A 27,119-nucleotide genomic window follows, 5' to 3' on the forward strand; every position below is an offset into this window, starting at 1 on the left:
GAGAGGATCCTTTCCTGTTCGGGGTCGGAAGAGGGTAGTACGTCCGGCATATGTGGTCGGATTTTGGGGGAAAATGTGGGCTGGGTGGAAGGGGTGAAGACCAAATGGGAGGAGGAGCTGGGGCTCATATTGCTGGGGGGGTATAGAGTTCACAGGGTCACCCGTCGCAGGGTGAATGCCACGTCATCATATGCAAGGCTGAGTCTGAAATAGCGCAAGACTGTGTTTAGGACGTACTTTACTAAAGCCAGAATGAGTGGTTTCTTTGTTGGGGTTGAGGATAGGTGGGAGCGCTGTTCAAGGGGCAGGGGTAGATGTCTTTACCTTCGCCTCTTTAGTTGCTCGGAGGCGGGTCCTATTGAGTTGGAGGCTGGCAATGCCACCTAGTGCCTCGGCGTGATTTCCCAGGCACAGCAAGCTAAATTGAAAAGCTTACTGGCTGGCGAACACAAAGGTCTCTGACACCTGGCCACACCCAGATGGCAGAGAGGAGGGAGCATGAGATTATGGGTTTGGGGCTTCAGATTGATCAGGGTCTGGAGATGTTGGGATTCGGAGAGATTAGAATCTTCAGGTGTGGGTGGCTGAAAGGTTCAGATTAGTAGGCAAGCTTGGTGGAATGAGTAAATTGAAAAGCACTTGGTTACTGGATCCAGCAGTCCTCGCCTCCCTTTCGCTGTTGGGCATTTTAGGCCTGGTGAATTTGGCTGGCCAGCCTGAAATTTTTAAATGGAAATTAAATTTGAGGTCTGTCGATTTGTATTAGTATTTAAATGGACAATCTGCTTCATGGATAGTAAAATCAGAAATAGACAGGATTGGGACTGGTTTGAGAATTTTAACAGTTTTGCAGCCCACGCTATAAACCCACATGTTTTGCCTGTTAAAATTGCCCTCTATATGTGCTGGCAGTCCCAGAAATCTGCGTATTGACAGTCGCAAAACAAAATGCCATTTCTATTGAATTTTGGCTTAAACCAGGAATTATTGGAAGAGCTCAAGAAGTTGTTTGCTGACAAAATATCTATCTACAAACCAAATTGGTGAAATTTGAAAATATTCAACGTCTACGAAAAGCAACAAGAGAGAAATGTATGATCTGTTGGTGGATAAGACTTTGTCTATTAGTATTATTTTCCTGGCGCTGAAGATTATGATGCTTATGATTCCTTCTGTTTCATTTGGGAAATAACTTGATTTTTGTAAATATTAGAAGTCAATGGTTGCAAAGCACTGCAAATTCCTTATAGAATTCCGCCGGGAATTCATCCGGCCCAGGGGCCTTCTTTCAGAGAAGCCGGAGCTCATGGAGAGGAGGAAGGCCGATGTCATGGCCTTCGCCTCTCTGATTGCACGGCGACAAATTTTGCAGGAGTGGCGATCGGCATCGCCACCGGGGGTAGCAGCATGGTTGGGTGACCTGTACGACTTCCTGCAGTTAGAGAAGATAAAGTATGAGTTTAAGGGGCTCAACAGGGGAGTTTGAGAAAAGGTGGGGGATGTTTGTGACCGTGTTTGAGGAGCTGTTCGTCGATAAAATGCGTTTTTTTTTTAAATGGTTGCAAAGCACACTGGTGCTTAATATACATGTATATTTTCAATCTTTAAGTTGCTGCATTTCAATGGAAAAAATAACTTCATTATTACTTTTTAATTCCTAACAAGTATTTACTATTTATTGTAGAAGACTGATGTGATTTCTTCCTTTTTAATTGATTGTAGCATTATGTTGGACATGGTAATGCAATCAATGAGCTGAAATTCCACCCCAGAGAACCAAATCTCCTGCTTTCTGTAAGCAAAGGTAAGGTAGCAATTGAGATTAACTTGTTGTCTAAAGATCTTGTATTGTGGGATTTGAGTTTGCATATGGATTCTCCATGATGCTGAGCTGCAGGTTCAGCAGTGCTGCTGGATGAGAGCGCTGAATTGAAGTTTTGGGAGAGGAGAGGATTTTGAGAATGTTGCCACAGTAGCTTTTGTCAGCCACTTCCCTGGGTAGCATTCTAAAGGGTCCGGGGAACTATCAACGTTGTGACACCAGAAGAATAAATTGACTTGGAAAAAATATAAAGAGAAAAGAATGATTTGAAACACTTCAGGGGAATTCAACACTTTTCTTAAGTGAAAGGTGTAAATTAATTATATATACATAGAACAGCAGTGCAGATGGAGGCCATTCGGCCCATCGAGTCTGCACCGACCCACTTCAGCCCTCACTGCCACCCAATTCCCGTAACCCAATAACCCCATCTAACCTTTTTGGTCACGAAGGGCAATTTATCATAGCCAATCCCCCTAACCTTCATATCTTTGGACTGTGGAAAGAAACCGGAGCACCCGGAGGAAACCCACGCAGACACGGGGAGAACTCTGCACAGACTGACCCAGCGGGGAATCGAACCTGGGATCCTGGCGCTATGAAGCCACAGTGCTATCCACTTGTGCTGCCCAAATACTAATAATATACTAAATTTGGCCCGTAACTTTCTCAATAGCAATCTCCTAGGATTGCCACTCTCGACGGATTTACCCAGTTTGATATTCCAAAGCCTCTGCTCGCCCAACCCTCCGTCTCGCCCAACCCTCCTCACTCAGGCTGGGTGAGACAGGAGCAGTGAAAAGTATCCCTGGCTGCATGGCGTGGAGTAACTGGGGCACAGGGAAGAAAGGAATGCCTCCTGGCCCCGGAGGGAGATATCTTTTGTGTGTCTGGGGAGTGACTCGTGCAAGGCTGGGTCTGGGTTTTTTAAATAAAGATATTTATTAAGATTTTTTTAGAGTACCTAATTCTCGTTTTTTCAATTAAGGGGCAGTTTAGCACATCTTTTTGTGTTGCGGGGGTAAGACCCACGCAGACGTTGGGACAATGTGCAAACTCTGCACGAACTGTGACCCAGGGCCAGGTTCGAACCCGGGTCCTAAGTGTCGTGAGTCAGCGGTGCTAGCCACTGCGCCACCACGTTGCCCCAAGGTTTTAGAAATTGAAAAACAAAGTGACAAAATAACACCATACAGAAAAAAGAAGCAGAAAAACAGAGCAGGGATTCAGTATCCAAACCATACCCCCAACTTCTCGGACAGCTTCTGAAACACACCACTGCAGAGGAGAGCAAGTCACCAGTCAATAAGGGGGGGGATCAAACCAGTACAGGGGGAAAGAAACAGGAAGACTACTAAATACATACAACAGGATCTGCGTTTTTAAAATAATTACCCTGGAGTTGGAAGTGTTTTTTTTTCCTTGTAGCTCTTCAGAGTAACTATCAGGGTAAAACTGGCAGAACCATCCGAAATTAACAATTTAAATCACTTCTGTCGAGTGGTTCCCAGCCCCGTGCAATTGTCTAGAGGAAGTTAACACTTCTGGGCAATTGCTGCGTAAACCCTGACATGGGAACCTCCTAAAGGAATTCCCAGCGGATCTTTGGGGTATCAAGTGGTTAGCACTGTTGCTTCACACCGCCAGGGACCCAGGTTCGATTCTCAGCTTGGGTCACTGTCTGTATGAAATCTGCACGGGGGGTGAAATCCTCGCAGACACGGGGAGAATGTGCAAACTCCACACAGACAGTAACCTGGGGCTGGGATCGAACCTGGGTCCTCAGTGCCATAGGCAGCAATGCTAACCACTGCGCCACCGTGCCACCCTTCATTGCAGTGTTAATGTAAGCCTACTTGTGACACTAATAATGATTATTATTAAATGCGACGCTGGGAAACCATGAAGTTATGGGCCAATGTGTCTAAAGAATATAAATCATTGCGTTGGCTTCCTCCAGGTGCTCCAGTTTCCTCCCATAATCCAAAAATGTGAGCGTTAGCTAAATTGCCGCTTAGGGTAGAGTTGCAGGAATATTGTGGAGATTGGGTCTAGATAGGGTGGTCTATCGAAGGATCGATGCAGTCTCGATGTGCCAAATGGCCTCCTTCTGCACTGCAGGGATTCTATGAAAACCAAAAATGTATTTCTCTTCCATGCACGTCTGGTCCCATTCTGATAGACCAATCAAATCCCCCAAATCAGTTTCACCAAAATTCAAGGCGGTCATGTTAGATTTTGTGCATACTTTGTACTTTTACCTGTGGGTTCCATTTAATTTTCGCCTACTTTAACATTTTAAAATCTTACTGCCCTCACCCAGTAAACACTTGTTTTTTTGTTCGTGCACCAACTGAGTCTTTCTCTTGATTTGAAGATGTAGCATTTTAAAAAAAATTCAAATGTTATTCATTGTCTCCTATTATTTTCTTAATATCCTATGTAGAGGCAATGTTATATCTTCTGTCAATATGTTTGGCAGAATTGTCAAGTGGTGTAATCACTTTTTAATATTTTGTGCAAGTAAAATTCCGTGAAGACTTGTAATTCACTCCGTGTTCTGGTAGCTTATCAAGATGATAAAGCTGTACAGCTTCTGTGAAGTACTCGATCTGAAAGGCTAAATGGAACCTGTGCTTCATACTAGATCATGCTCTAAGGTTTTGGAACATCCAGACAGACACTTTAGTTGCGATATTTGGAGGTGTGGAAGGACATCGAGATGAAGTGCTGAGTGCAGTAAGTGACCAGACACTCTGTGCTATTCATTTATTTGGCTGCTGCTGGTAACAACATTCCATTCCAGACAATATTCTGCAGTAATAATAACCAATGATTCATTCACATTATTTATTCTCCTAAGGATTTAATGATAAAACGCAGTTAGTATATTGAAAGGTAAGTAAATGTTGAGTTTGCAAGGGTTAACAGCAAGATGATCAATATTCATAGAATGGAATCCATAGAATGCCTACAGTGCAGAAGGAGGCCATTTGGCCCATCGAGTCTGCACTAACCCTCCAAAGGGGCACCCTACCTCGGCCCACTGCCCCACCCTATCCCATAACTCCACCTAACCTGCACATCTGTGCGGAGTCTGCACGTCCTCCCCGTGTGTGCGTGGGTTTCCTCCGGGTGCTCCGGTTTCCTCCCACAGTCCAAAGATGTGCGGGTTAGGTGGATTGGACATGCTAAATTGCCCGTAGCGTCCTAAAAAAAAGTAAGGTTAAGGGGGGGTTGTTTGGGTTACGGGTATAGGGTGGATACGTGGGTTTGAGTAGGGTGATCATTGCTCGGCACAACATCGAGGGCCGAAGGGCCTGTTCTGTGCTGTACTGTTCTATGTTCTATCTTTGGACTGGTTTCTAATGGCAGGGCATCCCATTTCTTGAGGACTTGTGTTTTTTTGTTAATTTTTAAGTAATTGTACATGGGAGTTAAGCCAATGGAGAACATTCTAGTGTTAATAATCCACTGATGTTAAATGTGATGGTATCCTAAAACCCAGAAGGGTAACTTGGAATGCCGGTTCTTAGTGGTGTTTTTTTCAGTTTGGTATAATGTGAGAAAAAATATGCAAAGGAGGAACAGTTCACTCTTCTTGTGATCAAATAATAAAGAATATTTATTAACTTGAAAGGAAACACATGATAAAGAGTATAATACACTACAACAGTATATTTATCTACACACAATATCTCATGAAGTTCCTGACTACCTACATTTCCTGAATTCAGAAACGTCCCTTTTCCCAAACAGCAACCAATACTGTATAACTCCCATGAGCTAAATCCAGCACATATTTACCACCGAGCAGGTTATTTCCCAGGTTTGGGAAAGCAGTCTTCAGTTCAGCGTAGCAGTATTCCTTGTAAGAGCTTTATTTGAAACAGTAGCTTTTAGCAACAACTTGTTGTTGGGAGAGCCTATCTTCTACAACTGGGTGCAGTTATAATGATAGCTTCTCTACTATCTTCAGTTATCTTTCTGGATGTTTCATTTTTCCCTTTGATGTTACCCACCCCGTAGACCAACCAGGCTTTTAGCATATAGGTGGAAATTATTCCCTTATCCCTCCACTTCAAAAAAAAAAGGTTCCCCCTTTATCCCATTTCTCTTTTGCACTCAATTCTTTACACTAGTCAAGCGGGGTTAAATGATGAGTGGGTGGCAGGATAGAGGAGGGAATGGGAGAATAAGGTTAGGGCAGTCAGAAGACATATTTAGCTAGTGTGTTGGGTAGTCGTGAGTGTTGAGAGAGATCCATTGGAGGGCAGGATTGACTGCAATGTAGAAAATGTTGCTCCGGGGGTGACATTCACTTGCACAAAAATGCTTAGATGTGAGGGTGTTGGGGATGGAGCAATACGTAGAATAGGTTGGAGCAGCCATGCACAAAATGCTGATTATGCACCCGTAAGATATTGGTTCATGTGGGGAGAATATAGAATTTATGGGTGAAGCTACAATATCAGGCCGGACATAAAAGAAAGTCTGCATTTCAAAGCTTTTATAAACTGAGGTGTCCAAAAGCCAGTCAAGGAATTTTTAAGCAGGAACACCCAATTCATTTTTTCCAATTAAGGGGCAATTTATTATGGCTAATCCACCTACCCTGCACATCTTTGGGTTGTGGGGGCGAAACCCGTGCAAACACCGGTAGAATGTGCAAACTCCACACAGACAGTGACACAGAGCCGGGATCGGACTTGGGACCTCGGCGCCGTGAGGCAGCTGTGCTAACCGGTGCACCACCATGCTGCCCTTGAAATGCCAGATTTGATTATGTGCTCAGGTCTGCAGAGTGAAGAATCGACACACAATCTTTAGACTTGAGTGACAGTGCTACCACTGAGCTAAGGATGACACTGTAATCTGATATAATAGTCCACAGGCAGCCAGCAATGTTGGGTATGTGGGACACTGATTTTCTAGCTATTTCTGTCATGCATTGAAAGACGAAATTTAGCATTAACATTGATGCATAACTCCGTCTGCAGGTACATTTTGACACTTAAAATGGCTTTCTGTAGAGAGCCTGAAGTCACTAATATGTCCCTATGACAAACCCCATATGTCAAATGGCAGATTTGTACCATCATGGCAAGAGTGGTCCTTGCTAAATAGATCGAGGACAGGACAGGGGCCCCAAGCAGCTAACGTCCACTGGAGCCTCAGTACACACCCTTTTTGCACTTGTGGAAAGATACAAACAATGCTGCATATTACCAAGGAGTATACCCTCTACAGACCAATTGCCTTAAACCTGGCAGATGAGGCTATTCAGAGATTTGCACTCGCTAGATAAATAGCCTGATCTAAGAATTTTAAATGTGCCTATAAATGGCATAACTGTGACCCACTTAACATTTTCAGTATATGAGTAGTTTATATTATATATCATGGTTTTCTTTGTTTGCAGGATTTTGATCTGCTTGGAGAAAAAATAATGTCTTGTGGCATGGATCATTCCCTTAAATTGTGGAGAATCAACTCGGAAAGGATGTTAAAAGCTATTAAAGCATCAAATGAATATAACCCAAGCAAAACAAACAGGTAGTGGTTGCATTCTTCAGCCCTAATTATATTATGTTGCCTGGACTTGTTTTCCTGATTACTAGTTCATTTTATTGTAGAACTGGCAGTATTCATGTTGTCTTCACAGATGGAAAAAACTGTAAGATCTAAATACAGTGTATACCAAGTTAACAAGTCTACATTGGATTTTCTTTAAACAACGCCATTCTAACAAGATCTTTCTTGATATCTTTTGTTCGAATTTACATTTCAATGGTATATAAAAATGTCTCATCAGCTCATTCCCACCTTCTTGAGGGTAATTAGGGATGGGCAATAAATGCTGGCCTCAGCAGCAGCGCCCAAATCCCATGAATTAAATTTTAAAAATGAGTATTAACTCATCACATCTGGTGATATATAGATCATACCTTATATCCACCAACTTTACTTCAAATAGAGATTTATTTAATTGAACAAAAACATGGAAATCTTAATGCCTGCACTTGTTTTCAGTTTCAACTTTTCCATTATGAATTCACATTATTAATGAAAACTGCCTGCTTGATTTTGTATTTCCCAGCTTCTCAGCTTGCATTCTAGAGAAACCCATGTTGTAACCAGTTTTTTCTCGTTGAAACATCTGTAAATTTTTTGTGATGATATCTTGATTAATGGTAGGTAATCTTGACGCTCTTGTTTGCGCCCTTTTACCTGCCATATTGGAGGATTGGCAGAAGGCAGAGAGAGGAGATAAAGGGGTCTTTTTGAGGATGGCAGACAATGACTAATGGTGTGCCTCAGGGGTCGGTGCTGGGACCACAATTTTTCACAATTTACATTAACTATCTGGGAGAAGGAACTGAAGGCATTGTTGCTAGGATTGCAGATGATACAAGGATATGTAGAGGGACAGGAAGTATTGAGGAAGCAGGCGGGCTGCAGAAGGACTTGGACAGGCCAGGAGAGTGGGCAAAGAAGTGGCAGGTGGAATACAATGTGGAAAGGTTTGGGGTTATGCACTTTGGAAGGAGGAATGGAGGCATAGACTATTTTCTAAATGGGGAAATGCTTAGAAAATGAGAAGCACAGAGGCGTAGGAATCTTTGTTCAAAATTCTCTTACGGTTAACGTGCAGGTTCAAGTCGGCAGTTAGGAAGGCAAGTGAAATGTTAGCATTCATGTCGAGAGAGCTCGAATACAAGGGCAGGGATGTACTTTTGAGGCTGTATATGGCTCTGGTCAGACCCATTTGGAGTATTATGAGCAGTTTTGGGCCCTGTATCTAAGAAAGGATATGCTGGCCTTGGAAAGGGTCCAGAGGAGATTCACAAGAATAATCCCTGGAATGAAGAGCTTGTCAGGTGAGGATTGGTTGAGGACTTCCGGGTCTGTACTCGGGGTTTAGAAGGATGAAGGGGGATCTTATTGAAATTTACAGGATACTGTGAGGCCTGGATAGAGTGGACCTGGAGAGGATGTTTCCACTTGTAAGAAAAGCTAGAACCAGAAGGCACAACTTCAGACTAAAGGGACGATCCTTTAAAACGGAGATGAGGAGGAATTTCTTCAGCCACAGGGTGGTGAATCTGGACCTCTTTGCCGCAGAAGGCTGTGGAGGCCAAATCACTGAGTGTCTTTAAGACAGAGATAGTTAGGTTCTTGATTAATAAGGGGATCGGGGTTATGGGGATGAGAAAAATATCAGCCATGACTGAATGGCGGAGCAGACTTGATGGGCCAAGTGGCATAATTCTGCTCCTATGTCTTATCGTCTTGTGGAACTGCTGTACAATATAGCAGAGGACGTTCTAAAGTTTATTTTATTATAAAGGTCAGTATCGTTTATTTAGATTTTAAACTGTTGTAGCTACCTATTGACCCATCTTGCACATTATGTAAACTTTGCACCTACTTCCTTTGATGTTTCGGAGATAATAAGTAGCTGAGCCACATACATAATAAACGGTGTTATACGTTTAGCTGCTCTTGTATAAAGAGTCAACTTTTCTCATCCTTTTCCACAACACCTTTAAATTTACTTCAACAAAACTCTAACATCACAACATCTGACAGAAAGGCCACCTGAAATCCCTTTACATATCGGTGTCAATTATTGGATACTTAACATAAACGAGACAACTAATTGGAATGTTTTTTAACCCATTACTTCACAGCCGCCCCTTGAAGAAAAAAATAATTAGGTGAAAACAAAATTACAAATTTGAAAACACACGCAATTTCCCCCCATTTTTAATCATTTTTGGAAGAAAAATAAACAGTCACAGAAACAGGCGCCCTTCATTAACAATATCCAAAAGTTTCTGTGAACTAGCCCCTCTTTTTGTAAAACAGTCTGACAATTGACGGCTGCTGTTAACCCATTTAATTTTTGCTATTTTCCGTCTGTCCAACATCTGCTTCAAACTTATGATGTCTATCCTTAGCCTTTTCTCATTGACACTTTTTGTAGAGTGCACATTTTCCCACAGGGATTTATTGTTAATGTGACATTCAATAGGTATATTATCCAAATCCCCTAATCCCAAAATTGCTTTCAATATCTGAGATATATAAAAGGCCATATCCACCACCTCTACAAGGCTTAACGTCTCAGCAGCCAAAGTGCTTTTGACCACTCCTTATTTTCTTTGTTTCCCACACAAGAGGGCAACATTTCCCATTGTTCCCCAAAAGGAAAATTATATAACCTCCTGCACTTAAAACCCATCACATAAATTTGCATAGGACGCATCACTATAAATTATGAGTTTCAAGTGCCTGAGGTCACCTAAAAGCGGGAACCTCAAAACACATATCTGCATTTTCAGTTTGACCAATGCTTTATTTGCTCTTATTATGTTTTCCTCTTTAGGATCATTAATTTTTGTACTCAACTCTAAGACATCAAAACTCACATCCGGTCTAGTCTGTCTACTAACGAATTCAGTTGCCCAATTAAACTTCGCAGTTGCTCTTTTTCCAATCTTTGAAACCATTGCGTCTTTTTGTGAAACCCGGCCACAGCTAATTGCTATTGGGCTGATGCTTTCCAAATAATATTGCGGACGTAAAGTTGTCCCAAACTTAGTCTGTGTCTGATTTCCAGTCCAATATATTTAAATGCACCGGAAGCCTGACTTCCAACCCTGAATTCTTTCCTCAAACCAGAGATCACAACAGCTTTGAAATCACTAGCCTACCGCACAAAAAATCATCGACATGCATCATAAAGATGCCAGAAAGATTTCCTTTATAGTGCCAGTATTGCCGGATCTGCTTTCAACTGGCAACAGCCTAACTTTAACAAAACTGACCTTACTAAAAAATACCAGACAATAGACGCATCATTTAATCCAGACTCTAGACGCATCATTTAATCCATGTACACATTTGTTGAACTTCCAGAGTACCCCTTCTGTGTTAGCTGCCTCTTTAGGAGGACTGAGAAAAATGTCTCTGGAGCTGATGCCCCTGCAAAAAGGCAGCTTTTATATCTACAGATTTGCATTCCCATGCCTTTGTGGCTAATAGAGCCAATAAGATCTTTTCATGTCGTAGGTGAATCTACCCTTAAATCCTGATCTTCAAATCCCCTCGCCACAAGCCTGGCCTTTGCCTTATAAGTTCCATCCGGAAGAACCTTTCTCGTGCAAATCCATCTGTGGGACAGAGCTCTTTGCCCCCTATCCGGTACTTCCATGTATACCCCAAATTCACTCCAAATATGCAGTTCTTGCTGTTTGGCATCTTTGATAACTTTTTCATTTAACTTATTGAAAGCCACCAAAATCTCACGTGCATGTGGGCTTTTACTCCTATTGGTATTTGTAGTCTTACTCACGTTCCGAGATCTTGATAAACTACGTCCCCTCTCCCACCTGGTATCTCGTTCTGTACTGCTACTGCTTGATCTTTCCCTTCTGCTGTGGGATGTCCTTTCAATAGTTCTCGATCTTTTCCTGTGGACCTGTTCACTATCCAATGTACTATCTGAACTGGCACTGCGTTTCTGTGCCCTCCATTTTTGAACTTGGTGTTCCCAATCCATTGTCTTGACACCCTCCCCCAAATGCTGTACTTTCAACCAATGTTTATACTTTCCAGTGGCCTTCCCTGCTCTACTAATTTTAAAAAAAAAGTATTTTTATTAAGGTTTTGCAGAATTTTCATAATAAAACAGTAGTAACCATAACAAAACAAACTAGAGTGAATATTAACATAGTGCAAAAAGAGAATATACAATAACAATTAAATAGACATTACCCCACACGACCCAGTCTTCCCACACCATCCCAATGAAGCACTCACAAACACCCCCCCTCCACACACACACACGAATTGCTGCTGCTGACATTTTAATTTTCCCCGAGAAAGTCGACGTTCAGCTGCCACCTCCGAGAGAACCCGAGCTTAGACCCTCTTAAGGCAAACTTTATTTTCTCAAGACCGAGTAACCCAGCCACGTCGTTAACCCAAGTCTCTACACTCGGGGGCTTCGAGTCCCTCCACATTAATAAAATCCGTCACCAGGCTAGTAGGGAGGCAAAGGCTAAGACGTGGCCTCTTTCGGCCCCATAACTCCAAAGATCGCTATCTCTGGACTCGGCACCACCCGTGTGTTAAGCACCTTGGACATTGCCCTTGCCAGAACACTAAGCTCTGGGCATGCCCAAAACATGTGGACATAGTTTACAGGGCTGCCCTTGCACCTCATACAACTATCTTCTACCCGAAAAAATTTGGTTATTCTTGCTGCGGTCATGTGTGCCCGGTGGACCACCTTAAATTGAATTACTGAGCCTGGCACATGAAGGAGGAATTAACCCTGCCCAGGGACTCTGCCCACAGACCTGCTTCCAACTCCTCATCTAGCTCCTCCTCCCACTTGCCCGTGAGCTCCTCCGCCGGGGTTTCCTCTGCCTTCTGCAGTTCCTGGTAGATATCTGACACCCTCCCTTCCCCCACCCAGGTGCTGCAGACCACCCTGTCCTGTATCTCAGTTGCAACAGCGTCGGAAAGGCCACTACCTGTTTTTTCAGGAAGGCTCATACTTGCAGATATTTAAAGGCATTTCCTGGCGGCAGATTAAATTTGTCCTCTAGCGCCTTCAAACTGGGAAAGCTTCCGTCTATGAACAGATCTCCCTTCTTCTGATGTCTGCCCTCTGCCAGCTCTGGAACCCACCACCCATCCTACCTGGGACAAACCTGTGGTTGTTGCATATCGGGGTCCAGACCGACACTCCCTCCACCTTCTTGTACCTCCTCCACTGTCCCCAGATCCGCAGTGTCGCCACCACCACCGGACTTGTGGAGTAACGAGTCGGCGAGAACGGCAAAGGAGCCGTTATCAAAGCTCCCAGACTAGTACCTTTACATGACGCCGCCTCCAGCTGCTCCCACGTGCCCCACCCCCCCATCACCAATTTCCTAATTATAGCTATATTGGCTGCCCTGTAGTAGTTGCGAAAGTTTGGCAGCGCCAACCCCCCCCCCCCCCCCCCCCCCCCCCCCCTGCACTCCCAATAGCGATCTCCTTACTCGCGGCGTCTTATTCGCCCACACAAAGCTCATAATGATCCTACTCACCCGCTTAAAAAAGGCCTTAAGGATGAAGATGGGGAGGCACTGAAAGACAAACAAAAATCTGGGGAAGGACAGTCATTTTCACGGTCTGCACCCTCCCTGCCAGTGACAGCGGGAGCATGTCCCACCTTTTAAAGTCCCCTTCCATTTGCTCCACCAACCGGGTCAGGTTGAGCCTGTGCAGGGCATCCCATTTCCTGGCCACCTGTATACCCAGGTAACGAAAAATGTTCTCTACTATCCTGAGCGGCAGCTCTTTCAGTCTCTCCTCCTGCCCCTTGGCCTGGATCACAAACAACTTGCTCTTTCCCACGTTCAGTTTGTACCCTGAAAAACTACCAAAATCCCTCAGGATCCGCAGAACCTCCCCCATCCCCTCCACAGGGTCTGAAATGTACAGGAGCAAATCATCCGCGTATAGCGAGACCTGATGTCCCACAACCCCACCAGTTCCTCGAGGCTCTCAGTGCCATAGCTAGTGGTTCTATAGCTAGGGTAAATAGTAACGGGGCGAGAGGACACCCCTGCCTCGTTCCCCGGTGAAGCTCGAAGTACCCCGACCTCAGCCGGTTTGTACATATACTTGCTACAGGCGCCTGGTACAGCAATTTGACCCAGCCAACAAAGCCCTCACCAAACCCAAACCTCCCCGGCTTTTCCCACAGGTACTCCCATTCCACCCGGTCAAAGACTTTCTCTGCGTCCATCGCTGTTACCACCTCCGCCTCCCCATCCTCTGAGGATATCATAATATTCAAAAGTCTCTGGACATTGGGATTGAGATGTCTGCCTTCAACAAACCCAGTCTTCCTCTATCACCCCTGGGACGCAATCCTCAAATCCTGTGGCCAGAATCTAGCAATTTGGCATCCACATTTAAAAGCGAAATCGGCCTGTATGACCCGCAATGTGCCGGATCCTTCCATCGTTTAAGAATGAGTGAGATCAAAGCCTGTGACATTGTTGGAGGGAGGGTTCCTTTCTCTCTTGCCTCATTGAAGGTCCTCATCAGGAGTGGGCTCAATATTTCCGAAAATTTCTTGTAGAATTCTACCTGGTAACCTTCCGGCCCTGGAGCTTTACCCGATTGCATGCCCTCTATACCCTTGACAATCTCCTCCAATTCAATCGGGGTCCCCAGCCCCTCCACCAGGTCCTCTTCCACCTTTGGAAACCTCAACTGGTTCAAAAATTGCCTCATCCCTTCGGGGGCTCCAACTCTTATTGTTTACTATAGAATTCCTGAAAGACTCAGTTCACCCCCCCCCCGGATCCAAGACCGTGTTACCCTCCTTATTTTTTTTACTCCCCCGATTTCCCTGGCCGCCTCCCTCTTTCGCAGTTGATGTGCCAGCATTCTACTCACTTTCTCCCTGTACTCATAGACGGCCCCCTTTGCCTTCCTCAGCTGTGCTACCGCTTTCCCTGTGGTCAGCAGTTCAAACTCCGCCTCAGACTCCGCCGCTCCCTCAGTAGCCCAGCCTCGGGGACCTCCGCGTATCTCCTGTCCACTCAGAGTATCTCCTCCACCAATCTCTCCCTCTCCGCTCTTTCTCTCTTTTCCCTATGGGATCGAATTAAGATGAGTTCCCCTCTGACAACTGCCTTCAGAGCCTCCCAGACCGTTGCCACTGCTACCTCACCTGTATCGTTTGTTTCCAGGTAATCCTGAATGTTCCTGCTAATCCGCCCGCAAACCTCTTCGTCTGCCAGCAGCCCCACATCCAGTCTCCAGAGTGGGTGCTGCCCTCTCTCCTCACTAAGCCGCAGGTCCACCCAGTACGGGGCATGGTCCGAGACCATGATTGCTGAGTATTCTGTCCCCGCCACCTTTGGGATTAACGCCCTGCTCAAGACAAAGAAGTCTATGCGGGAATAAACCTTATGAACGTGGGAGAAAAAAAGAGAACTCCTTCGCTCTCAGCCGCGCAAACCTCCAGGGATCCATTCCCCCCCCCCCATCTGCTCCATAAAACCCTTCAGTTCCTTAGGCACTGACGCTCGCATCCCTGTCCTGGACTTCGACCAGTCCAGCTCGGGGTCAATGACTGTGTTAAAGCCTCCCCCCATGATCAGGGTGTGTGACTCTTTTGCCTGGCATGCGTCTCATAAATTCCACATCATCCCAATTCGGAGCATAGACGTTCACAAACACCACCCGGACCCCCTCCCACTTTGCACTCACCATTATATACCTACCCCCTCCTTATCTGCCACAATTCTCCCAGCCTCGAATGCCACACCCTTACGGATCAGAATTGCTATCCCCCTGGTTTTTGAATCAAGCCCTGAATGGAACACCTGGCCTACCCATCCCTTTCTCAATCTCGTGTGATCTGAGAGCTTTAAATGTGTCTCCTGAAGCATTGCTACGTCTGCCTTTAACCCCTTTAGATGCGCGAACACGTGCGCTCTTTTGACCGGCCCATTCAGCCCCAGTGAGTAAATAGTAATACGAAATGAAAAATAAACAGAAGACACTAATATTGTCCCGTGAGGAGACACTTGTTGAACCAAGGCTCCAACGTTCTGAAAATTAGCACTATGTACAGGGCCCCCTCCCCGTTCCGTATCTCAAATTTGCCAAAAACACTGCACCCTCCAGTCACCACCACAGCCCTTACACGCACCCAACATTGTATACAATCTTATATTAACAATGGTACCGTGTTACCCAGCCCCACCGCCGCATTCCACCAAAGCTTAGCTGTCCTTTAATTCGAGTCCAGCTTTTCTTGTTTGACGAATGACCACGCCTCGCCCGGCGTCTCAAAATAGTGATGCAGTTCCTTGGACATGACCCGTAGCTTCGCTGGGTGTAGCATCCCAAATTTCACGCCCTTGCTGAAGAGGGTCGCCTTCACCCGGTTGAATCCAGCACGCCTCTTGGCCAGCTCCGCACCCAGGTCCCGATAGATGCGTATCATACTGTTTTACCACCTGCTGCTCTGTTCTTTTTTTGCCCACCGCAAGACAAGTTCCTTGTCCGAGAAGCGATGAAATCTCACCTCCATGGCCCTCGGCCGTTCATTCGCCTTGGGCATCCTTGCAAGGGCTCTGTGCACCCTGTCCAGCTCCAGGGGTCGAGGGAATACCCCCGTCCCTAGCAGCGTCTCCAGCATCTTGGACACAAATGCTCCCACATCCGACCCCTCCACACCTTCGGGGAGGCCCACAATTCTCAGGTTCTGTCTCCTGGACCTGTTTTCTTGGTACTCCAGCCTCTCCTGCCACTTCTTGTGGAGGTCATCCTGCACCTCCACCTTAAGGGCCAATACGACCAACTCGTCCTCATGGTTGGATAGCTTTTTCTCCATCTCCTTAATCGCTTTCCCTTGTATCGCCTGAGTTGCGATCATTTGGTCTATTGATGCCTTCATCGGGGCCAGCATGTCCTTTTTAAGATCAGAAAAGCAGCCACTAAGGAACTCTTGTTGCTCCTGTGCCCACTGCGCCCATGCACCCTGGTCTATACCGGCCGCCATGCCGTGCCTCGGAGCCCGCTCGCACGCTTCTGTCTACTGAGACTTAAATGCTTCACCTGGCCACTCCTGGTCCAGCTATCCATACGACAGAGAGGGAATCCTTTTGGCAGTGTTCGCTTCACCAATCTGCCCCAAAAAGTCCGTGAAAACCCCATTAAAAAGGTCCGAGAGTCTGTTCCAGACGGGAGCTGCTGAATGTGCGACCTACTCCTCCATGGCCGCCACCGGAAGTCTCGTCACTGCTTCTTCAATGGTCTTGGCGAGATCGTTTCACAGTTGTTCCCTCTGCTGCTAGAATTCAGCTTTAATAAAGGCCCTCAGGTCAGCTTAGAACATAGAACAGTACAGCACAGAACAGGCCCTTCGGCCCTCAATGTTGTGCCGAGCCATGATCACCCTACTCAAACACACGTATCCACCCTATACCCGTAACCCAACAACCCCCCCCTTAACCTTGCTTTTATTAGGACACTACGGGCAATTTTGCATGGCCAATCCACCTAACCCGCACATCTTTGGACTGTGGGAGGAAACCGGAGCGCCCGGAGGGAACCCACGCATACAGGGGGAGGACGTGCAGACTCCACACAGACAGTGACCCAGCCGGGAATCGAACCTGGGACCCTGGAGCTGTGAAGCATTTATGCTAACCACCATGCTACCCTGCTGCCCAAGCTTATAGCTTGAAGCCTATAAGCTTGCCCTTCCCCCGCCTGCATGCTGGAAGAGGCTTTTGTCTTTGCTGCAGCTCCAGCCAAATATTTCACTGTTTCTGCCGGGTCTGGTAACCAAGAGGCATACTATTCCTGGGGGAAAGTACTCCTCCAACATTCACCTACATCTTTTCATCAAAATTCCAACCCGTATTGATTAAAAAAAGAGCTCTTTTCTGTAAACTTGGGCAGGAGCTGCTTTGTGTGTGACCACTTACTCCATGGTCCACACCGGAAGTCTTTCCTGCTCTACTAATAACCGTTGCATCCTGCCATTGACTAGACTCTTCAGGCAAGTATGTCACATTTGTACCAACTTTTGGCAGTTGTCCTTTTGGAAAAATGGCCTGTTTTAAATAATCAGAAATGTTATGTTCCTCTACAGAAACCCTGTCTATATCAGTTCACTCGTCCTCATAGTTCTGTCACACGTACGTACCGGATGACCCTGGCTCTTCGTCATGTCTGTCTGCTCTGTCTAAATTTGAAAATTTGTAATCTGTACCCATTATCCTTGATGAATGTACCCTAACAGTTTGATTGCCATGTTGCAAAATAATTGTTTTGCCATCCAGGCTTATGATCTTCCCTGGGCCTTTCCATTCATTAATATTTTCTCTCTTATAGTATACCATGTCTCCTTGCTGAAAAACGATATTTGATGGCCGTACATTCTGCCTCAAAGCTCTACGAATCCTTTGAGAGACTTCTGCTTCCAAAAAAGCTTTTCTACTGCTAAGTAATACATTTAAATGTTCAGCAAAGGCAGAGCTAATTGTAGTCTCTTCCCAAGCTGGAGGCTGGTCATCCAAAATGGACGGAATTTTAGGATTCTACCAAACACTAATTGATAGGACTATAGCCCCCAACCATCTGCACTGATTTCTTTGCATGTACCGCCCATGCTAAAGCTGAATTTAGCTTGCAGTTTAGTCTATCTGCCAAAATTTTCCACAGCATGTCATCCATTACCGCATGGTTTCTTTCACACACACCATTACTAAATGGGCTGCCGTATTCAGAACTGAGAGATTCACATTTTCACACACATCCCTAAACTCATCATTAGCAAATTCTCCCCCATTGTCCGTAAGGAATTTTGCCGGTGGGCCCATTCCTGTCACTATCCATTTTTCCATGATTTGATCCAGAATTATTCTCTTTTCTTTACTTCGTACAATCGTTGATTGACTAAATCTGGTTGCTAAATCTATAAAATGCAAAATGAATATATTATTGACGGTCTGCTCAGAAGCAAAGGTATCTCACTTGATACAACATCCTTGCTAATGAAATGATTCACTCTGGCAATATTGCTAGGGATCACCACTCTTTTCAGGAATATCATCCCCAAACCTGAAACTTGTGGAACTTTCAAATTCCTTAACCTTGTTACGATTTTCAGCATTCAAGGAGTCCAGGTAACATTTTAACCAGTCAATTCCACACACAGTAGATGTGCAGCCACTGACCAATATAGCACAGTTGAAGAACTCTGCAACCAACACCCTCATTACCGGCATAAAACTGCTTGTAAAAGGACAATGCCTTTTTTCTGGTCATTATCTTTTTCCTCTAGGGGCTGGTTGAGCACACTGGGCTAAATCGCTGGCTTTTAAAGCAGACCCAGGCAGGCCAACAGCACGGTTCAATTCCCGTACCAGCCTCTCCGAACAGGTGCCGGAATGTGACGACTCGGGGCTTTTCACAGTAACTTCATCGAAGCCTACTCGTGACAATAAGCGATTTTCATTTCATTTCATTTCATTCCTCTTATGTGTCATGTGTCACTTCAAACACTATTATAATGTGTTGGACAGTTAAAAGCATAATGATATTGAGAGTCACATCGAAAACATCTTTGGCTTTTTTTCTTCTCACTCACTCCTTGTCTGGAAAAGTTGTATCTTTCAACCCTTCATATTTGCACCGCAACCATCCTCTGCTACCATTTGTTATACATTTAGCTGCTGTTGTATAAAGGGTCAACAGTCCTGCTCCTTTCCCTCAAACACCTTTAATTCACTTCAACAGACTCTGCACAACACCACATCACCTGACACAAAGACCACCTGAAGCCCCTTTACATATCAGTGTCAATTATTGGATACTTAACATAAATGAGACAACTAATTGGAATGACTCTTAACCCATTACTTAACAAACGGTCCACGGTTTGATGCCTGGTCTGTCGGAGGGTTGGCTGATTTCAATTTGCATTATGCTATGGGACCCATTACCCCTGGTTCAGAAAGAAAACCAATGAATTTGCTATCCAGAAACCCGATGTCAGAGGTTCAAGTGTGTAAATGACAATAGATTGGGTTGAGCTGTGATTTCTCCATTCCCCCTACACCTGTCTAACGTTGGCCTTTAACAGGAAGAATAACCACTGAGATGAAGTCCCATTGTTCGATTGAGGTTAGTGCAATACCCCAAACCAACTCTGAACCAATACCTTCACCAGTGGAAAAGGAAGTTGGGGGGGGGAAGACATTTCACAAGTATAATTTTAGCAACAATATTTCTGTCTAACTGGACTGTTGACTTTACTTAGTTGGTACCAATCACACTTAAATTATAAAGTTCTTAATTGAAACTTTTCTCCAAGACCTTGTTTCACAAGATTGGCATTCCAATACAGGCCGTTTTTTGGACCAGATTTTAAACTTAACTGATTTCTTTTTTTTAAATATAAATTTAGAGTAGCCAATTATTTTTTTCCCAATGAAGGGGCAATTTAGAGTGGCCAATCTACCTAACCCGCACATCTTTGGGTTGTGGGGGTGAAATCCACGCAGACATGGGAAGAATGTGCAAACTCCATACGGACAGTGACCCAGGGCTGGGATTCGAACCCTGGTCCTCAGCGCTGTAGTCCCAGTGCTAACCACTGTGACGCATGCTACCCTTAAACTGTCCTTGTTGACCAGGTAGACTTTGAAGGCCCCACAGAACTGTTTGGAGAAGATCACAATTTTCTCGTTATGTTAACAATCCTCAACCAAAACTGATTGATCATGTCATTGCTGTTTGTTTGTTGTTGAACCACTCGAACATCCTGCCCCTTTTGCCTGCATGATTCTTATTGCTCTTAAACGTAGTTATTCATTGCATGTGAAAATGTTGGTGAGATTTGATTTGCCACTGTATAAATGTACATCTTTTTAAATGTATTTTATTCCAAACATATTCAAAAGTACAAAGACATAAATGAAAACACATTGTCAACACCCTCATAGCTCACACTTTGTGCAAGATTTTCCCCTTTTCACCCACTCCACTGTCAGGAGAAACAATTCCTCAAACATGGTCATGAACAGTCCCCACCGCATATCAAAGCCCTCCACTGATTCCCTCAAATCAAACTTGATCTTTTCCAGCCAGCGGAAATCGTACAGTTCCTCCAGCCAGGGCTCCACACCCCGGTGGCGATATCGACTGCCATTATAACAGAATCGTTTGCCATGCAAAGGCTACAATATCAGCCCTCCTCCCTCTATTAGCTCCAGCATATCCAATACCCCAAAATCGCCACTATTGGGTTCAGCCCAGCTGCTACCCCCACAATCTTTGATAGCATCCTGTACACCGCCTCCCAGTATTTCTCCAACTTCTCGCAGCCCCAAACATGTGCATGTGATTACCTGGTCCTCACCACACTTCTCACACTCATCTGCCACCCCCTGGAAAAACCCACGCAGCCTCGCCTGAGTCATATGCACCACCTTAAATTGAATCAAATTCATCCTCACACACGAGGAGGTCAAATTTATCCGATGCATCACCTCATCCCATACTCCCATCCTATCTCCCCTCCCAGCACCTTCTCTCATTTCTCCTTAATCCGACATTCCCCTTTCACTTTTTTTTTTTTTAAATTTAGATTACCCAATTATTTTTTTTTATATTAAGGGGCAATTTAGCGTGGCCAATCCACCTACTCTGCACATTTTTGGGTTGTGGGGGCGAAAACCCACGCAGACACGGGGAGAATGTGCAAACTCCACACGGACAGTGACCCAGAGCCGGGATCGAACCTGGGACCTCAGCGCCGTGAGGCGGTTATGCTAACCACTAGGCCACCGTGCTGCCCTATATTCCCCTTTCACATCCGGGAGCAGCAACCGCTCCAACAGGGTATAATCCGGCAGCTTGGGAAACCCACTCCATTCTTTCCGCGCAAAGTCCCTCACTTGCATATACCCAAATTTGGTTCTCTTCGGCAGCTCCACCCTCTCCCGCAGCTCTTCCAGACCTGCAAACTTCTCTTCCAGGTACAAATCTCGCCCTCACCAGCCCCACCTCCCTCCACTTCCTATACATGCCGCTCACCTCCCCCGGCTTAAACCTATGGTTCCCACACAGCGGTGTCAGCACTGACATCCCTTCCATCCTAAAGTGTCTCCTCAACTGGTTCCACATCCTAATCGTGGACTGCACCACCAGACGCACTATGTACCTCCCCGGTGTCAACGGAAGTAATGCTGTTATCATGGCCCTCAGGCTGGACCCTCTACAGGACTCCTCCTCCATCCTAACCCACTCTAACCTCTCTCCCTTCCCACCACTGCCTCACCTCTGCATTCACCACCCAATAGTAATGCAGCAGGTTTGGTAGCACCAGCCCCCCTTTCTGCCACTAACAGGGCCCTCTTCACCCTAGGTACCTTCCCCACCCATATAAACATTATGTGGGGTGGCACGGTAGTAGTGATTAACACTGTTGCTTCACAGCTCCAGGGACCTGGGTTCGATTCCCGGCTTGGGTCACTGTCTGTGCGAAGTCTGCACGTTCTCCCCGTGTCTGCATGGGTTTCCTCTGGCTGCGCCGGTTTCCTCCCACATTCCAACGGTCATCTTCTCCACAAATGTATGGAACCTTACAATCACCGCCCCCGGTGGCTCCCCGGCTCTCAACGTCTGTCTTAGGAACCTGTACGCCCTTTCCACCTCCGGGGCCTTGTCCATTACCCCCTCTGCCATGAGCCCCGCCAGCATCCTCGAGACGTATCTTATGGCACTCAAGCCTTCCACACCCTCAGGCAAGCCAACAATACGCAGGTTCTGCCTTCTAGATCTGTTCCCCTGCTGTTCTACCTTTGCCCTTAATGACTTGCAAGGGTCCCCCAGGACCCTCACTTCCAGCTCCACCACCCAATCACTGTGATCGGGCTTCACCTTCTCCATCACCCTGATCTGCGACCGCTGTGCCTCCAGGCACTTCTCAACTCTCTCCATCAATCCTTTCAGGCATGCTCCCGTTCCCTCGATGGCCTTCGACTGATCCCCATGCATCTCCTTTCGCTGATTGCCAAAGTCTTCTCTAATAAACACCATCAACTGCTTCACCTGGGGTTTTCCAGCATGCGACAACCCTTCCCCCTCCATCGTCTTCCAAATTGCTACTGCGCCACAAGTCTCCTCCAGTTCCTTGGCCAGGTCGTTAACTTTTTTCTGCCGGGTCTGGTAACCAACTGGGGTGGGCGGGACCTCTCCACACCTTCAGCTACATTTTCCTGCCGAAATTACCCCACTTTTGGGTAAAAAGAGCTCAAACCAATGCCTTTTGAGTTGGAGCTGCCCTGTGTGCGACCACTCACTCCATGGCCGCCATCGGAAGTTCAGTGCAACTCTTTGCAATAACATGTTTTGAGCATCATTAACAATTTTCATGGACTTGTCTGAGTTTTTTGGAGGCGTGGTGAAACTTGAGGGTTTTTTTAAACTGTTCATTAAAATGTCGTTTTTATTTGTAGGCCATTTGTGTCACAGAAAATCCATTTCCCAGATTTCTCCACAAGGGACATACACAGGAATTATGTGGACTGTGTGCGTTGGCTTGGAGATCTAATATTATCAAAGGTAAACATTTGTTCCTGTTTGCAACATTCATTTGACCATGGGTTGTCTGAATGTTTACCCTCTAATGAATCTCCATGTTTATGGGAATCTGCACAAATAATTTGGCAGCTAAATTACAAATAGCCTTTCTTAATGTGAATATGTTGGTTGTAACCAGGCCGCTGACCTGTTCCTGCTCCAAAATGGTGCATAATGACTTTTTCAGGAAGATATGTACAGAAATGGAAACTGCACAATAAAAATGAATTTAATTTAGCAATACTATTGTTGGAGGTCTGTAGATTGTCTGCTGTTTTAAGGGCTGAGTTTTAGATTCTCAAGATGAGTTAAGTATTCCAAAAGTTTTGACATAGGTTGGATCAATTGTTATAGTTCAGCTTTTATGCACAAGAACTATGAACTATGATTAACAATTGTTATCTGTTTCAGTCTTGTGAAAATGCCATAGTGTGCTGGAAACCTAGCAAAATGGAGGATGACATTGATAGAATAAAACCAAATGAGTCAAATGTGACCATACTGGGAAGATTTGATTACAGTCAGTGTGATATCTGGTACATGAGGTTTTCAATGGATTTCTGGCAAAAGGTGAGAATAAAGTATGCATGAGTGCATTTAAAGTGTTCAGTTTGTGTAATTAAGAAATATATTTTGTAGTTGTTTACTACTGCCATCACTGGGGAAGGTGATTACCAATAACCCTCCCATAATTTATGATCTTGTTTGTTGAAAGAGCGGATTGTTCGTTAATTATTGAAGTTTTTAATCTCAATATCTGTAATGTATAGTTATTTATTATCTTCTTTCGATATTTTGACTTCATTATTATCTTAGCCTTCCTCCTTTTGTTAGTGATTTCTTTGACACTATTTGTTTATTAAAATCTAGATTTCTCTTTAAAGATGCTGGCTTTAGGTAATCAAGTTGGAAAACTCTATGTATGGGACCTTGAAGTGGAAGATCCTCATAAGGCCAAGTTAGTATTTTCTCAATATCTTATTTTATAAATAACTTGTGCTAAAAGCAAAGCAGGTATATGGCTTTTCAAGGTTCTCCAGTCGTTTTGAAATCATGGACCAATTCGTTTCCATGGAGCCTAGTCTCCAAAAATGTCACGGTTCTGGTCAGACTTATGCTTAATAAAATGGAGACGAAAGAAATGTAATTCTTTCATCTCCCACCTTTATTTTAACCATTATCAATGGCAGCGCTGTCCTGGAGAAGCAACTAGATGCCTGATGTTGCTTTTAGTCAGCTGTTTATGTAATTCAAAATTGTTTGGGCTGAATGAAGCTCCGATTTTCTAAACCACCCCATTAGAGAGGTTCTTGATTTTTGTACAGCTGATATTGGAACGTGGAGATGCCCAAGTACATTTTATGGCGTACTATTTGCAAATGCCAAAATGGTGAGCTGTTGGACCTTTTTGACACTGCAATTAAGCTTTGAACTATTTTGTAATGCAATTATGATTTTATTTTTTCTTAGATGCACAACACTGGCACATCCAAAATGCACGGCAGCCATACGACAAACCAGTTTTAGCAGAGATAGCAGTATCCTCATCGCTGTATGTGATGATGCCACCATCTGGCGATGGGACAGACTTCGATAAACAATAATGTTAATCACATTCCAAATTTAATTAATTAGCACATAATCTGTGTACCAATGACATTGAATATTTTCTCAGCTTGTTTTTCTCAGTTATATTGTCACAGGAATTTTACTGTTTGTGTATATCTGCTATTGCATACTGTGTAGTTAAGTTGACCTTTCTGTTCGTGTTGATGGTTGCTTTTACTCTACTGTCAATAAAATATATTTTTTATATGTTGGCCGTATGTAAATGCTGTTTATAAATTTTTTACAATATCGTTTACAATTAATGGCTGTGTAAATCTGTTTAAAGCATTCAACCCATCTAAACAACAGCTGACATCACAATAACTGGCATCAAAGGCTTTTTTCCCCTCTAAAATGCCATTGTAGCAAAAGGAATAGGTTTTAGGACTCCAACCAAATCCCTGTGGGTTTAAAGTCTTGAAAGAAAAACTTCTGCCATTGACAAGGGTTTAGTCATAAAGAAAGACTTGGAGTTCAAATTTGAAGAGTTACAGTGAGTTAAATGATTGTAGCCAGTGAAACATGTAAATTGTAATGAATTTGATCTGAAAGAGATCGGTCAGGTAACACTTATATAGTTACTTTTAAAATAAAGGAATGTAAGCAGGAGTAGGTTTACAGCCCCTCGGATTTGTTCTGCCTTCCAAAAAGATGGTTCATCCCTGTCCTCAATTCCGGTTTCCTACTTGATTTCCCCTTGATTCGTCTACAGCACAGGTACCCAAACTGTGGCTCGTGCTCTCTCATGCGGTTGCAGAGATCATATTTGGGGTTGTGCGCAGCTGGGGACTATGGAGAGGAGACTACCAAGTCTGGAGGATCTGTAGGGTCAATCCTAGATCAATACAGCCAAATAAAAGAGTAGTCGATGAGCCAAAAATGCTCTTTAGATTCCAAAAATACTTTGAATGGGCCCATGATATTTGAGCACCGACTTGGGACAGGCAAAAACTGACTGCATCCAGCGTGCAAGATAACATTGGGAGATCATGCAGTTGAACTGGTAGGATTGAGTGGCGACGTTGAATTTTTCTGTATTTCTGCTCCGATCTGCTTGTACAGGCTTGTTGCCCTAGAATAGTGAAGCTGCTTTGCAGGTACCGGTAAGTAGACCGAAAGTGGGAAAGGGAGAGAAGCTGCTGAGTGAGTGAGGGTTGGGGGCATGGGAAAAGGGACTTTTCAGTGTGATTTTGTAGCAGGTGGGAGGTTGAGAAATGGGGCAGCTGAGTGTGGAGAAGAGTTGGTCATTACACTATGAGAGGGACTTCACTGAGTTCTGTCTTCAGGGAATAGGGATGCTTGGCTGAAACCTACATGAGTACACAAGATTTATGCAAAATACTTTTAAAAACACAGATTTTCTTGATTATGCTGAGTGTTACTATGCTGCTGTATCACAGATTTGTTGTTGCTGGTATCTGGGATGACTTCAATTTTCAAGTGTTAAAATCAGGACACATTAGAAAATGGTTTTGGAAGCACAGTCTTACAGTTCAAAAATCTACCCATCTCGAGCCTGCTCTGTCCTTCAGTAAAGTATGGCTTTACTTTCCTGCCCTTTCCACATATTCCTTAATGCCCTCAAACCCATATTTATCTCAGTCTTGAATACACCAAGTAACAGAATCCACAGTCCTCTGGGATTGAAAATTCTACAGATTCACGATCCTCTGAGTGAAGAAATTTCTCTGAACCCCAGTGTTAAATGGCCAACCCTTTATCCTGGGACTAACCCCTAGTTTTAGACTCTCCAGCTACTGAAAACATTCCCTCAGCATCTACCCTGCCAAGCCTTCTTGGAATCTTATAAATTTAATGCAATCACATCTCATTCTTCTAAATAATAATAATCGCTTATTGTCACAAGTAGGCTTCAATGAAGTTACTGTGAAAAGCCCCTAGTTGCCACATTCCGGCGCATGTTCGGGGAGGTCGGTACGGGAATTAAAGCCGCGCTGCTGGCCTTGTACTGCATTACAGGCCAGCTGTTTAGCCCACTGTGCTAAACCAGCCCCAACTTCAAAGGCTCATTCTATTGAAACTTTCCTCAGAGTTCAACCCTCATTCATCAATCCAACTGAACCTTTTTTGCACATACTCAAGTATATCCTTCCTTGGGTCAAGAGAACAAAACTCTGCACAAGTAACTGCATCAAATTCGCCATACTCTTGTATTGCAACTCCTTTGCAATAAAAGCTAACTTACCATTTGCCTTCCAACTGCTTGTTATATCTGCAAATTAATTTTGTATATAAGCACATTCAAATTGCGCTGCATACCAACATATACTAGCCTCTGCTTCTTCCTTACAGCATACTTTCCCACCCAGCTTTGTATCATCAGCAAACGTGTACGCTGTCCCTCATCCAAGTCATTGATATTGGTTGTAAAAGGCTGTGGCCCAAGTTCCAAAGGAGAGAGAGAGATATATGGTTTTAGTGAAGAAACGATGGTCAGAGGTGGCAGGCATAGGTGTTGATTACAGGAAACAAGGGACAATAT

General features: G+C 44.6%; 1 protein-coding gene across 1 annotated transcript in view; it reads left to right on the forward strand.

The window, feature by feature from the left end:
• eed (embryonic ectoderm development) overlaps positions 1 to 24,834 on the forward strand; it is a 48,989-nt gene extending 24,155 nt beyond the window's left edge. The window contains exons 6-12 of the mRNA XM_038818082.1: positions 1,723 to 1,804; positions 4,470 to 4,561; positions 7,245 to 7,378; positions 22,885 to 22,990; positions 23,420 to 23,578; positions 23,893 to 23,966; positions 24,479 to 24,834. Of these exons, the coding sequence (XP_038674010.1) occupies positions 1,723 to 1,804; positions 4,470 to 4,561; positions 7,245 to 7,378; positions 22,885 to 22,990; positions 23,420 to 23,578; positions 23,893 to 23,966; positions 24,479 to 24,605 (774 nt within the window). The 3' untranslated portion in view covers positions 24,606 to 24,834. The remainder of the gene's footprint in view (positions 1 to 1,722; positions 1,805 to 4,469; positions 4,562 to 7,244; positions 7,379 to 22,884; positions 22,991 to 23,419; positions 23,579 to 23,892; positions 23,967 to 24,478) is intronic.
• Positions 24,835 to 27,119: the final 2,285 nt, after the last annotated feature.

The sequence above is a fragment of the Scyliorhinus canicula genome, chromosome 14, assembly GCF_902713615.1.
Source record: "Scyliorhinus canicula chromosome 14, sScyCan1.1, whole genome shotgun sequence".
NCBI classification, from domain to species: Eukaryota; Metazoa; Chordata; class Chondrichthyes; order Carcharhiniformes; family Scyliorhinidae; genus Scyliorhinus; species Scyliorhinus canicula.